Consider the following 14,869-nt stretch of genomic DNA (forward strand, 5'->3'; position numbering starts at 1 on the left):
GCAAATCTGAAAGAATGCTGCATGTAAATGCCGTCTGTCAACATGGAACATAGCCCTTTGATAGGTACTTATCTTTTACCCTATTGCGTTTTCTAAATAGAAATGGTGTTTTTTGGGGGTTTTTTCCTATTATTTTAAAAAATTAAAAAGGATGGCACGCATTATAAGCGCACACCTCGTTCGGAACATGTACATTAGGTACTGCACAAAATTTGAGTACAAAAATGTTTAACATAAAATCCATGGGGAAATTATCAATTCTCCCTGCTAGTGATCATCAATTTCAGTCTCCGATTAATGAAGACGTTCAGAAAATGAGTGCCAGTGGCTGAGAGTTTGAATTTAACGGAAGCCAGTTTGCATCTTGGCCTCAATAGTCAACTAAAAAGGAATGCATGCTAGTGAGGTTGTATTCCCTGTTGCTACTGTTCAAGTATTGAATGCAGCCACCAGGTGGGGGTATAAACTCAGCTTTCTCCTACAGGCCGATCTGTTTATGAGTCTGTGCCTCTGTGACTGTTGGGTAGCAAGGTTTGGAGTCTAAACAACCTGTTACAGCAGATCACATGCCCACTGTTGTAAACACTAACTGTGAAGGAGGGATGTATACTTTAAAAAGCTTACAGTGGAGGACTTCTAGCAAAGCTCTGGGTAGTGTATTTGAGATCTATAATACATTTGTTATTGTGCAGTGTGTTTTCTCTAGGAGGAAGAGAAGGAGGGGAGGTGGCCTGCTGAGGGGGTTGGTTTTCTTCATTTCTGGGTTTAGTTCAGTATAGTAGAATGTTTCAAATTCTGGGAATAAGTTATGTGGGATGGATTTGTGCTTGGTGGAGCACCATTAATATATGATGTGTGTATGTGTTGGATATGGGTGTGTGTGCTTCCTCTGGGTCTGTGGGATTTTGGCCCATAATTCCTGCAGCTCTCAGGTCACAGCTCCGTTCTCACGCACATATTTGGCATTCCTTCCTCGACATGATTACCATACACCTTCCACTCCGGGTTTGGCTATGCGGAATATTTCCATCATTCCCGAGTGGAACTGGAGCAACGTTCCAAAAATGAACAGCTCGCCCCACCGCCACCACCCCCTACTCACTTGTCTTTATCCTATCCCTCCCACCTCACTGTCTCCTCCTTGTACAACCCCCCCCTACAGATTCCTGCTGCTTTGCAACAGGAATCCTCTGGTACAACCCTCCCCCCCCCCCCCCCCCCCCTGAGTCAGCTGTTTGTGTCTGCAGACATGATTGGGTCATTTGGCAGTGACATCTTTTCACTGACCTCCTGCTAGGATAGGGAAGGAAGGGGAGGGATGGGGGATAAGATGAGCAAAGAAGCAACTATTAAACTGTATCTCACTACTGCTTGTTGTCTGATCCTCCATGATGGAAATTGACTGCAAAGCTTTACAGCGGGGAAGTGACTGCTGGTTTTTGCACAGCAACTAATGCTCAGTATTTTTTTAAGTATTTTCAAATGGTTCCTGTGTTAGGCTGGTAAATCTTAGAGATGTATTTTCCATGCATTTTAATGTCTGAGCTACAGTGACTAATTCAGCCCATACTGACTATGAAAACTTGAGAACCTGTTCTGCCGAGGTCCCCTGCACCTTGACTCTGTTAGACATCTGCTGGTAAAAGAACTTCTAGTTTGGACGATGTATTTTTGTTGCTGTATTTCAACTTCCATTTCAACTTCACAGTACCTCCCAAACCTGGCTGGTGAAAAAGAGGCAGGTTTTTGCCATTACTCAGCATTCCTGTGGTATTTGCTCAGAAACCGTTTCAAAACTTTTTAACAGTTTAACAAAAAAAATGAATAAAATAATGTGCTATCAACAAATTTTAATTTGCAGCCAGTATCTTGTTATAAATGCAAAAAGTAAGCCTCATACAAATGGGCAAAATTGGTTGTTGTAAGTTATAAGTTTATATCAAAATACTCGATACTGTTACTGTGATATTTATCTCCTGCATGCTTAAAATATTAAGTTAAATACTGCAAACCCTGCTTGTCTCAGATTTACAGCATTAGATCACGAATTCTCCCACAAACATAAAAAAGAGATTAAACCTGCGTTTACTAGTGGTTTACACATTTGCCTAATAAATTAAAGATAGCTGGTTTGATTCTGGTAGGACACACAAATCCCTTGAGGGTTGCAAAAAGCAGGGCATCTTACATAAAAAACAAGCATAAGGATTGACCTGATCATAGCTTATGGAACTCAAACCTAATGCCTTCGAAAGCTTTTCAATCAAAGGTGATGTCTTGAGATTTCGTTTTTTCAATCAGTCCGAAAACCCAACAGTGATGAATCTGTTATTTTGTGTGTGTGTGTGTGTGTGTGTGTGTATTCATCTGTAAAGAACAGAGCTCTTACTCAAATTGTTAAATTGTCTCAGAGGCTGATTGGTGACCCACAGTTGAACCCAGATATCTGTAGATATGGCCTAGACTGTTACAGCGGTTAGCTAGGTACTGGTGTTACTTAACCAGTTTGCATAGTGAGTTTCTCTTCCTCTTGTAGAAAGGCTTCTAATGCCAAAGCGTAGAACAACAAAAAACAGCTTTATTCCAGCAGCTACCACTCAGAAGTCACAATTTTGCAATCCTACATGATGCTGCATAAGTTCTATTATAATTTATCTTTCTCAGTGTGTTGTATTTAGCTTATCTTTTGTCTGCTTGTTCAGAATATCTGTATGTGAGGACCCTTAATGCAGACCAAATCTACGTAGAGGTGAGCCTGAACCTGAAAAAACAAGTTCTAAATGATATAAAACACAGAAAGCTATCGACCCATTGTATTACAGTAGCTAGAACTTACAAAACTTTTAATATTTGGCCAAATAAATTACTTAGATATTTAATTTTTAAATTAAAACAAAAAGGCTGCCAAGTGATAGGTTTTCGAACAACGTATTAATCACTAGAAGGTCAGATGAGGTGTGTCTGTGAAAGTGGCCCTTTAAACAGAACGGGGCAGGTGAAGAAGTTGAATGAGGACGGGAGACAAAGAAAATGTTTCTGTAAGGTTTACTGAGTCGAGAAAGACTGCTGCACACAGAGCTGAAATAAATAAATGAAATAATTTTATCATAATAATTATAGTAACCATCATAGTAAGATTGCTTATTTAGGGTTTCTGTCTTCTTTTATATATATAATATATATATAGAACTTTCAATAAATTGTTCCCTTTAATATTTTTTTCTCCTGTGTTTATGCATGAGACTTTGGTTTGTTCCACTGAATGTCCTGGTAGCAGCACTCTGTATCCACGGTATCGCACAGGAGCATCATCCCCTGGGTCGTTTCCATAGCGATGCTAAAAGAAAAGGCACCCTCCCCGGCGGGCTCGGCCCCGGCACTCATCATCCTCTGTGCCTAAAGGCTGAGGATGTCATGTCCTGTTGGGGGGGAGGATTCATGAAGAAGGTTGTCTTCCAGTTGTCTTTGGTCAGGTTGTTAGTTTGGTTTTGCTGTGATTTTGCTGGCTGTTTTTGGTGCAGCTTGTTTGTTTTTTTTTGTGTGTGTATTTTTATTCTTATACATTCCAGTTCCTAAAGCTTCAGTCCCTGCGGTGAGTTGTCACAGGTTCATGCAGGGACTACATGGTCCCTTTCCAGAGTCCCCCGTGATCCAGCTTCACTCATGGTTGTTGCACTCGCTCACTCTGACACACACACTCTAACATACATTTTCTCATTGACTTCTTGCAAACATGCAATTATTCAGTAAGCCACTCATTCGAACATTCCCTCATTCACCCTGCCATTCATCCAATAGCCTCACAGGATGGCACTAATTTAGCAGTGAGACAAATAAGTGCGACACATGTCAACAGTCCATTACTGGTCCATTTGATCTGAGCAGATCACTATATCCCTTTTGTCCATTCCACCATTTTCATGTCTTCTCCATCGTTCTTTCCCTTTATCTGCAGGCTAAGCACCCACTCTCTTGTTCAGTCAGTCTTTCTCACCCTTGTCCGTTTTGCATGGTCCAGTTGTAATCCCATACTTGACATTGTCCAGCTGGTACAGAACAGGAGACACAAAGGCCTTGTGGTTTTTGTGGTTGTGAACTAAAGGCCTTTGTAGACCCCAGGGACTCTGGCTGCCCTTCAGGTTCACTGTCAGTGTATCTAGAAAATGAAGGGAAGCACACCAGGTCCAAAGAGCTTCCAGCATTGGACCAATTATTGGTCTCGTTGGTCCAGTAAGGGGAACTTAAACTGAGAGGAATGATTATTAACTAGAGAGGCTGTAGTGGCAAATCAGGTGTAGAGCTAAACCCCATGAATGATTCATTAATATTCTGGTCAATGTTTTTCCCAACAAAGGGAAGTGTTCAGTCATGTGTGACAGAAGGAATGAAAGGGTTAGCTATTGGCAGGCTCAGGTCAAGGCTTTGGATGACAAGACAGTGGGTGCTAGAGTTAGCCACAACTAGCGGGGCCCAGTAGCGCGCACCCTCTTGCCCCGCTTGCTGACGGTGGTGAAGCGAAATGGAGTGGTGAGGTCAGGCTGCTCTCCCGGTGGGAAGCGTTTCATGAAGTGTACATCCTGCTGGTTGGGAAGCGTCTGCGGACCACGGCGAGGACGCCCTTTTTTAGTAAAGCCAACATACCAGCCCGTGTAGCGTGCTGACATTAGAGCTGTGTAGTGGTTTTCTAGGACCTTTTCCACAAAGACACAGTCTGCACTTCGATTACTGGCCTTCTGAGAGAGCAGAAAAACCACAGGTATACACACACACACACACACACACACAGAGGGAGAGAGAGAGAAAAAAAGGCTGGTCAGAAAGAAGTAAGAAGATATTCTGGATTAACATGTGTCTAAAAGAAGAAGTCTCACCTTTCCTACCAGCTTCCCACGGCGGTTCATGCACAGGTAGAAATTGGTTTCTTTGCCACGGATTCTCACCTGGCTACCAAAGGTATCAGCCTCCACTACGAGCTGGGCTTGTGAAGGGACATACAAAGGGACATACAGACATTAGAGCCATAGGTAGTGTGGACACATTATGTACTTGTATATAGTCAAGATTTAAAGACTTTCACCCCACAAATAACAAGACAGAAAGTTAACGGCGTCCTAAATTTAGGGCTTGTTTAGTTTTGCATATCGGCCTAGCCAAGAACAACATTCAAACTGACACTGACAGACCTTTTCTTGAGCACCGTAGATTACTGACTGCTGTTAAATCTAAACCAGCCCTTTAAAGCAGATAAGGCATTCATACTGAATCACAGTTGTAGGATTCATAGTTGCTATTAAACACACTGATAAATCACAGACAGATGTAAATGTCTCTGGTTGGACAGATGGTTGTCAGATAAGCCTGGTCACACACATGGATGTGAGGCCGCTGACCAGAAATGGGCCTTGTAAAAAAGATAAGAGCCAAGACTAGATGGAGCACCGTGAGCAGAGAGGAGCGGGAAAACACTCAGACTGAATGTCTGTGATATTGTTGTTTTAAGATGTGTGCATGTACGCTTCTGCCTCTGAGTGTGTGCAGGTGCATGTGTGTTTATCCTTCATCCTTCCAGGCAACAGCGCTTCACTAACTACACATCTTTACAGAGCGTTTGTGCCTATTTAAAAATAAAATCCCTAAAATGGTTCCTACATGACCTTAGTCAACAAAGGGGTCAAGAGAAATCAATACCTCCCTCCCTCTTGCCCCCTTCGCCTCTCTTCCCCCAACTCTCTTCTCATCTCCCTTCTGTTCTTTCACTTAATGTTTTAGACTTTCGTGCACTTGCTTTATATCTTCGCTCTCTGCACTTGGTTCCCATGTCTAATGCCTTGTTGCCACAGTTGGTCGGATTTAGGTGGATTTGCTGTCTTTCAGGTAGTATTTGTCCAAAAAAGAAATCCTCCCTATCTCTTGCATCTGGAGTCTAGTTCCTAGCTTGACGTGGTGTGTTTGTGACCTGGCACCCTTATCAATGCAAAGGATGTGCTGCTGAGCCACATGCAGAAATGTGAACTCCACTTTTATGGCTTGGCTTTCTTCTTCCCATTGATTCAGGGGGGTTAAGAATGGGTTAGCCATCATTACAGACAGAGGAGGAAGTGGGGGATGGACAGGGACAGTGTTAGAGGATGGATGGGAGAAGGGGGGTGGGTGGGGGGGGTTCCTGCTGTTTTAAATCCAGAGGAGATAACAGTGAGGATGCAAAATCAATGGAGGGATCGATGAAGGAGATGAGTTTCTAACACTCAGCCAGTCACTCTACCTGGCAGGCTTCTCCATCTAACTCACACTTTATTTCACACACCAACTTCTCTCTCTCTCTTTCATTCTCTCTCTCTTTCATTCTCTCTCTCTTTCATTCTCTCTCTCTCTAACTTTCTTTTCCTCTCTAGTGAATCATTGAGTCAGCAGCCAGTCGATGAGGTCTTTGTACTCCCAAGACAAGCTCCACTGCCCCTCTGCCAAAGCCTGGGGAGATGTGTGTGTGCTTTTGTGAGTGTGGCTGCACAGTTGCATTCTGTCTCCATTCATGCATGCACTTGGTCAACCTTTAAGTCTTTGTACTTGCAGCTGTTAGATAGTGTGAGTGTGCACTTTGGTGCGAGTAAGCATCTTTCTCAGCGTGCATACACACATAACATTTAAACTTGTCCACTTTGCACCGTACCCACATGTTTGTGTGTGTGTATTACCATATTTGTCTCCATCTTCACCCCGGGCACTGATTTTGCGTCCCAGCACCTGGACGTGCTTGCCGCTGGTTCGGCTGTAGAGCTGGTATACTCTGTGGTGTCGCCGACTCATAGTGTCTCGCACCTGTGTCTGGTTCTCCACATGCACACTGAAGTTGACTCCATCCATACCAAGTACCTGCTGGAACACCCACACCCACCCATGAGTAAAGATCAATATACAACTTCATGCCGCACAATCACTCTTTGTCATGCCTGCTGTTTCTCACCTGTAATGGATTGCACATCACCAGCAACATCTGGATACATCTGAAATAATATAAAACAGATGAGCTTAGAAGAATGTAAGCAACACTGAATGCTGGAAGAGTTAAGCATGACACCATCATTTCCATCTCTTTCTTCTCTGCCGTTCTTTCTGTTCAACATCTCATTTCCTTATTGGGTCATTACTCACAGTTCTGGGTGTGCTGCTGGCACAGCAACTTGACATAAAGACAGGCAGATGTCCAAGGATCAGCAGACAGACAACACCCAGAGCAGTGTTTATTGTAACGCTACCAGCCTTCTGCCCGAACCCAATTTCTGACCCGTCTATGACTTTTGCTACACCAAAATCTGGCCTGCAAATGACCTGATTGGAGCATAGCAAAAAATGGCAAACATGCCAAGACAGCTAGAACATGTTTTGGTTCGGACATCTAAGGGAGCGGGCTGGCATATTTGGCTGCTCTGCATATGTAGACAGCTGAGTTGGACTACAGGTGTACATTCTACTGTGATGTGGCTTTTAAGAGCTGTGGACTGTGGTTAAATTTAGAAATGAATAGACGAGAGCAAGAGCTACTGAAACACGTGGAAAGATAATTTATGAAGGAATTGACTGGTGGTGATGCAGCAGGCAGAAATAATAAATACCGCACACGTAAAAGTATACTTTTGCGTGTTATTTCTTATTTGTTATCGCTCTCTAGCTAAACATTTAAATAATGTTTAGATTTAAACACTTAGTTACAGTTACAATTATAATTTTTCTCACTTCATCACATTGCTTAATTGAAGCCTGGACCTTGACCTTGGATATATTGAATGTTATTTACAGCCTCAGTAAGGGAGTGATTGTGTTGCGCAAAGCCTACTTTGGCAGTTCTTGAACTGTTCTAAATTAGTGGCTGAAGATTTGATGAAGTTCAGAACCCAGTGTGTGGGCTGAAAAGCAATTCTACGAATTTTGTCTTTCCCCACCTCATCTTATGCTATCTCTCTGTGTGCCTCTTCTCTCTTTCTGCTCCACTCTTTTTCTCTCCTCCCTATCTCTCTTCAAACTTCATGGTTTCTCTGCGAACTCTACCTATTCCTATCCATGCCTGCCTCCTATCTTCCTTTATGTTTAGAGTTAGCGAGGCGACTCCTCCACACTGTCATGGGCATGCACACAGATGTGCAGATGTGTGCATGTGTGTGTACAGGAGAAGCAGGCAGCTGACAGCTGGGCTAAAGCAAAAGGAATACAATCTGCTGAGAGAGGAAGAGAGCAAGGAGATGAGAGAAGTGTACAACGACAGAGGAAGGGAGGAAGGGAGGAAGGTGAACTGAGAAAAGAGAAAGAGAGACAAAGTCAAAGAAGGCTGACAGAGAATAAAAGAGGTGGGAGATAAAATCAGAAAGAACAGGCAAATGCGCAGATGTGAGGTGGAGGAGACACGCTGGAAAAAAAAACCCAACACAACACAAGGTTATGCATCTCAAAATTGAGAGACACGTTTAACCACAGTGTAGACTGATGTGAGAAGTAGAGAAAAAGATAAATAACAGGAAAGAGAAGAGGTGTTCGGTTCATGCCCATGGTAACACGCTACTGCCTCCTGTCACACACACATGTATAAACAAAACGTCATCACAACCCTTTTGTTTTCTTTCTCTTTTCCTTCTTTCTCAGCGTTGCCTTGCGTTGGCTTCTGAATCGTTCTAATAGATGCAGACATCCTGGGAAATGCAGTAGAGCATTGGCCCTCACATTTTGCCTGCGCAGGCGAAAAAACCTGAGCGCCTGTGCATTGTGAGGACTCTCAGCTGTTAAAACACCACGGCTGCACTGCTGCCGAGGACACTGTAGGAAAAGTGCCTCAGCACTGGATTCTCCCGCTCCCACAAAAACCACAGACACTCCATATTATGCCAGCCACAGAGAGAAAAAGAAGCAGAGAGGAAAGAGGGAGACAGGATCAGCCAGGAGTGGGGGAGGGATGAGAATAGGAGAGAGTAAAAGTTGGGGAGAGTAAAGACAGAAGGAGGTATGGAGAGAGGGAAAGCCCGGTACACCTTGGCCAGTGGCCAAAGCAAGCAATGATCTGACATCATAAATGTGCGTCCCAGCAGATCTACCATATGGAGTCTGTGGTTAGACGAGCAGGCCTCAGTATCGAGGACTGGGCACCGGTGTGGAGTGAGAGTGGTCGACCTGGTGGGACTTAGCACAGAGCAGCGGTTTCAGCTGTGTGTAGCAGTGGTTAACGTGGTAGGCCAACGCTGGAGCAGTGGGCTTCAGCACAGTGCAAAGAGTTTCAGATGTTCTGCGGCAGGCCTTAAGAATACTGGTTCAGCGAGTGGGTGTGTGAGTGGTATTGGCAGTAACAGGGCTTACAGCGCAACATTTGTGAGAAAACCAGAGGGCCTAGACATTGTTCTGTGGCTTTAGCAGAAGAGCAGTAACAGGTTGTTGTGGCTAAAGGCCCTTGGTTTTTCTCACTGGCTGAAGAATTATGATGAAGTTGGTTAAACAGTATGTAGATGAATAAATGGAGCTGTTGTAAAAATGATAGGTGAGGCAGAGATGAGTGGAGAGATGATTGGCTCAGGGAGACCTAAACTAAAACCAGCAGACTAAACAGTGAGTCTGCTCATCTTCAGACACTGCCAGGGGCGTCATCATTCATCAGTTATTAATTCATACTTTTTTCTTTTTTCTTTTTTTTTTAACTGAGCAAGTATCTATGGAAAAAGCATTATAGGGAAGAAAGCAAGACAGATGTATGCAGTTAGATGGGTAGGTGGAGAGAGGGTGAGGGAGACACACAAAGAGAAGGAAAGTCAGGAAGACACCAGCAGCAGCAGGAGCACACACCCTGTCCAGGTTGTGTGAGGAATGAGAAGTATCTGGAGATGACTGCCATCTGGGAGAACACCGCCGACACAAAGAAAGAAAAATAAACCCCTGGCTTTTAACAAGACACACCTCCAATGGGCAAACTCGAGCCCCTTGAGCCCATATCCTCCTCCCTTAGATTTGCTCTTGGCACTTTATCATTTTCCTATCACACTAGATAAAGCTTGTGTTATTTGACTTCTGAAATATTTTCAATAGGAAAAAACATTTTCTTGGAGATGAAAAATGGTCTTTTCTAAGCCAGCCTGGCCATCCCTGAAGTAAATGCAGATGGTGATGGAGATGTTTATGGCAGGTTTTATGAGTTACACGGCCCTGACTCTGACCCAGTGACCCTGAACTGTCAGCCAATCAAAACAGGGCTCTATGGCATGTTTTCTATGGGGACTGATTAGGAGTGATGTAATCGCTAGATTCTGCAACCTTTCTCTCCATCGTCTTCTCGCCTACCCAGAAACTAGTTTAAACAACTGAAACACAATAGAACCTGAGGAGTGAAGCAATAATATTTGATGATAAAGTGATAGAAGTGACTTACAAGACGGTCAGCGTGGAAAGAAGGGACCACATTGCTTCCCCCCTCCACTATGGAACTTGTCCCAGAGACAGTCTCCTCGCTCGGTTTGAGCCAGTCCGACAGAGTGGCTCAGAGTCCCCCTCTGTGTTTTGAAACCGGTGGACGTTGTGCAGAGTCAAAGAGTGAGCGGACACTCCTGTTGGCATCGGCGGCGTTGTGCCCCGGTTGCCCCGGCGTAAGTAAATGTGCGGGCACGGGCAAGTTGGGGTCTGAAGCTGGGTGAACTGTGCCACTGTGACCGCCGGGCAACCTCTAACAGCTGTCCAGACCGGGGAAGGAACGGATGGGCGGAGGAGCAAAGAGTTAGAATTTTAAACGCTCGCTGCGCGTACCCGACAAGGAGAGGAACAGGTGAAAGCGCGCTCACGCCTTAAAGATAGCCAATTCCAGTCGACCCTGTTGACCCTCAGAGTGATGCTTGGCCGAGTGAACAGATGCGGCGCGTGCGTAATCTTTTGTGTAATCCAATGCGTAACGTTTAAGCGTAACAGCAGGCTCCCGGACACCAAAATGAGTTATGTGGTTGCTGGGATGAGACGGGTTGTTTGCCACGCCGCAGACGGGAGCAGGAGGCAGGTTTAGTCCCAGTAGAGCAGGGTCAGTTGCTGTTGGAGGTGGGGTACCTGGGCGTGCTGGTGGACGAAACTGCGACCTGGAGAAGGTTGCTCTGCGGGCCCAGGGTAATGCAAGGCGGGCACGGTCATGTCTGCGTCCCCACGCTGACTCAACTGGTCTGTGGCTCAGGTGACACCGACCAACAGCGTATGACAAAGTGGGTGATAAGGTCCCGGAGCGGTCCAGCTCAGAGGGGTATATGGAGAGTGCTGAATGAGAATCGGAGGGGGAAATAAAGGGGAAAGAAAGATGAGGAAGGGAGGGGTGGCTGGAGATGATGGGAACAGCTGTGACTGGGTGGCGGACTCAGCCACCCGCGACACGGCGAGGAAATGACAGCCGCACTTTGCACCTGATTTTCCGGACTTCCCCGCTTTCCTCAGCCGCTGGTTACCGCCTGGCTGCAGTAGTCCTCCCTGCGCCCTCTCGACACAATACCTGCCAAAACACAGCACGATGACATCACCTCCAAAATGTTTGAAGGGGGAAAATGCAATCCGATCTTTTTATTTATTTATTTTTTTCAAACGCAGAAAGTTTAAGCAGTTTCTCTGAAGGGGGGAAAACACCAAAGTCTCTTCGTTCCGAGAAAAAACAACTCCGCGGTGGAAGAGGAACGGAGTCGAGTTCACCAGTTTGAGAAGGACTAAAAGTTAACGCGAGCTAGCAGGAAACATGTTTACGCAAAATCTCACTGACAGATCGACTCCCAGTGCAAAACCTGCACACCTCCTCTTTCCCATATATCTGTTTCTGTTTCCCTGTTTCATTCAGGCACCAGAGGAGGAAACGAAGGAGGGAACGCAAAAAGAATCCAGCCGTGCGCTTTTATCCACTTCACTGGTATTATGTAGATTCTTCTCCCTTTCAAAAAATTCCAAGGTTTCTTTTCTTAAAAAAAGAGAAGCTCTTCTTGAGGGGGGCTGCACAGGAGAGGCGCGTCGGCAGGCACAGACCTCACTCCAAGAAAAACCAGAACAAGATTTTAACAGACGCGGATCAATCCTCCCTCCCACCCCTCTCGCTCTCTCTCTCTGCCTCTCTCTCTCTTTCTTGCTCTCCTTCACACACACACACACACACACACACACACACACACACACACACACACACACACACACACACACACACACACACACACACACTTACTTATTGGATCAAAATGGGATTAGTTGGTCGCTCTGCCCTGCCGACCAAAACTTACACTACACAAATATCCATTTTAACAAGTGCTCCGTTCCATGTGAAAACATCTGGTAATGAGGTGAGATAATTTCAGTTGTTTACAATACAAACCGTTTTGTTTCAATGATTTTATCGAATCGGGCACTTTTCCTCTGTACTTTGTCTGTCCAGTTACAGCTAATATTTGTTTGTGGCAATTCTTGAATCAAGCTAAATCAAGCTTAACTCTGTAACTTCTGTTAACTCTGTAACTTCTGTCGGTGCTGTGCTTTTTTGGAAATCGAATTTCCCAGAGGAACCCACCCGAGGGATTAATAAAGTTCTATCTAATCTAAAATGCATTGGAAACAATTAGAATGATGTCACAGTACCGGGAGTAATTCGCTTTTCAAAAAAAAAAAAGTCCCTTTCAGAACAAATGGGCTTGTGAAAGTATTTTTGGCCAAAGAGAATGTAAAATAAAAAAGTGCATTTAAAAGAAATCTCACAACACAAACACCTGCCTTAGCCAGGTGAACAAATCTCTGATCACCAAAGCAGACTTCTTGCCCTCCGTCATCTCTCCAAAAGATAACATCACCTCCGTAGCCTCAGTGGCCCCGGATTTTGGATAAAGGTTGTAAGGTGGAGAGGGCAGAGCTCCATATCTCTCTCTCTGTCTCTCTGTCTCTCTCTATTATTCTCGCTCAAACACGCGCACGCGTTCACACACCCTTCAGAGTCGCCGCACTTTTAAGTGATGTATTTTGACTCTCAATTTCATAACTTTTAAGTTAAACCTTAAGAAGGAAAAATGAAACGGAGAATGAGAGACAGTCGGGAGGGCGGTATGTAAGCACGGACACGGATCCAAAACGAACATTTCTCAGGGATTTCGGCAGCAACGCCCGCTCTGCGCTCCCAAAACTCCCTCTCACCGCCGCACAACCGCAGACGGTCAGCCAAGCCAACACAACACTCCTGCCATACCTTTCACACACACACACACACACACACACACACACACACACACACACACACACACACACACACACACACACACACACACACACACACACACAGTTAAATAATAGAGAGACAGAGTAAATTTATCCTTGTGTGTGTCTGTATCTGTGTGTGTGTAACAGAGGTTGGTGGGTGTTGGCTTTATACATCAGGGACACTTATCTTGGCTCCAAGTGCAGGCTTATTCTTTTCAACATTGTAGGCTACTTTCAAATCACACACACATGCAGAGACTTCTGCAACTGGACAGAGTTGAGCTGGGCTGGGTAGGGGTTGACTGTGGTTGAATGCCTTTCCAGTCATGCTCCATAGACAAGCCTCTGGCCTTCTTTCCTACTACTGGCTCTCTCTGTCTTTGCACCTGTGTCTGGGCTCTTTTTCACCACTCACCACAATGCTGCAAGGGACACGAGTGTAAATGTTGTGAAGAGGGATTTGAACCACATTTTGGTGATGAGGTATGGGCCTGTCTGGTACTCTTAAGCCCAGATGGAAGGGTTCAGAGCAGGAACTATAGCACATCTTGAAGTAAGAAAAAACAGGCAGAGTAGCTCAGATCTATTCATTTACAGTATAAAAAAAGCCTAAGCGTAGTAGGCCTTTTGGCTTAACAGTAGAAGGAGATTTGTATTTTGTAGTAACAGATTTTTCCAAAGGCTCTCATTGTGAAATGAAATTTATTCTACACAAATGATCTATTGGAAACGAGCAATAATGTATCTTAGGTCATCAGTACTAACTGGGTGCAAAGAGAAAAACAAAAGACAACTAAAAGGCAGTAGAAGGAAAATCTGGGGTATGTTCCCCAGGTTTTTCAGGTTTGATACTTTTCACTGGGACGATTTCATGTTTTCCTTTCACGCCAGGGACCAAGGGAGATGGAGCTCTGTATGTCTGTATGTTCCCAAACTTTGGACCTGTCCCTCTCTTCTGACATCAGAAATGTTGACATAAAAGGACAATTTTAGTCATTACTCAAAATCAGCACTTTGGTGTCCCCCAGAACTTTGCATCGTCTTAATTTCACTTTTATTTACATTGTGTTTCACGCAATAGGCTTAAATCTATGTTGATATTGTTAGGAACTTCCTGTATGTTAGGCACTTTAAAAATATAAAAAAAATAAGGCCAGTCTTCACAATAAGCAGTTACATCCATGTATGTTACCTCTGCATGCTGCTGAAAAAAAACCCCAAACTACATTGACAACCTTTAAAATAACAAAGTTCAAGAAAACGTCACATGAAGCCAACCAGACCTTTTCTTTGCTCTTCTCTCCTTCTGTCACCTTTCTTTGCCCATTCATTTTCTGCCTGTCCTATCTGTCTTTAATCTCTCTGGCTGTTTTTTTTTTTTTTATCTGCTCGCTCTGTCCCTCCCTCTGTTTGCAGCCAGCATATTGATTGCCCATGTCTTTGCCTCTGCAGCTCCTGCTTATTGATCCTTAACTAAGACACACAAACTTGTATGCACAAACATCCTCAGATACATGGATGTACCCTTCCCATTTCCCAATAGCCCCAAAACCATCTTACTTTGCAGCCCAGTTTTGTCACACACATTATTCATACATGTACATGTGCCTGCGCTCCCATGTGCATAAACAGAACCAAAGCAGCACTCACCAGG

General features: G+C 44.5%; 1 protein-coding gene across 3 annotated transcripts; it reads right to left on the minus strand.

The window, feature by feature from the left end:
• Nucleotides 1-3,029: 3,029 nt before the first annotated feature.
• fgf18a (fibroblast growth factor 18a) lies at nt 3,030-12,049 on the minus strand. 3 transcript variants are annotated; one of them, XM_082550290.1, is made up of 5 exons: nt 10,397-12,049; nt 6,962-7,001; nt 6,693-6,870; nt 4,872-4,978; nt 3,030-4,733 (listed from the first exon to the last, which is right to left on the minus strand). In XM_082550290.1, the coding sequence occupies exons 1-5, from the start codon at nt 10,426-10,428 to the stop codon at nt 4,461-4,463; spliced, it is 630 nt and encodes a 209-aa protein (XP_082406416.1). In that variant the 5' UTR covers nt 10,429-12,049; the 3' UTR covers nt 3,030-4,460. The 3 variants fall into 3 exon arrangements, with proteins under 3 accessions (XP_082406416.1, XP_082406417.1, XP_082406415.1); XM_082550291.1 differs by having other exon boundaries at nt 3,030-4,730; nt 6,693-6,873; XM_082550289.1 differs by having other exon boundaries at nt 6,693-6,873.
• Between the last annotated feature and the right edge of the window lie 2,820 nt (nt 12,050-14,869).

Source organism: Aulonocara stuartgranti (genome assembly GCF_965226115.1).
Source record: "Aulonocara stuartgranti genome assembly, chromosome: 2".
NCBI classification, from domain to species: domain Eukaryota; kingdom Metazoa; phylum Chordata; class Actinopteri; order Cichliformes; family Cichlidae; genus Aulonocara; species Aulonocara stuartgranti.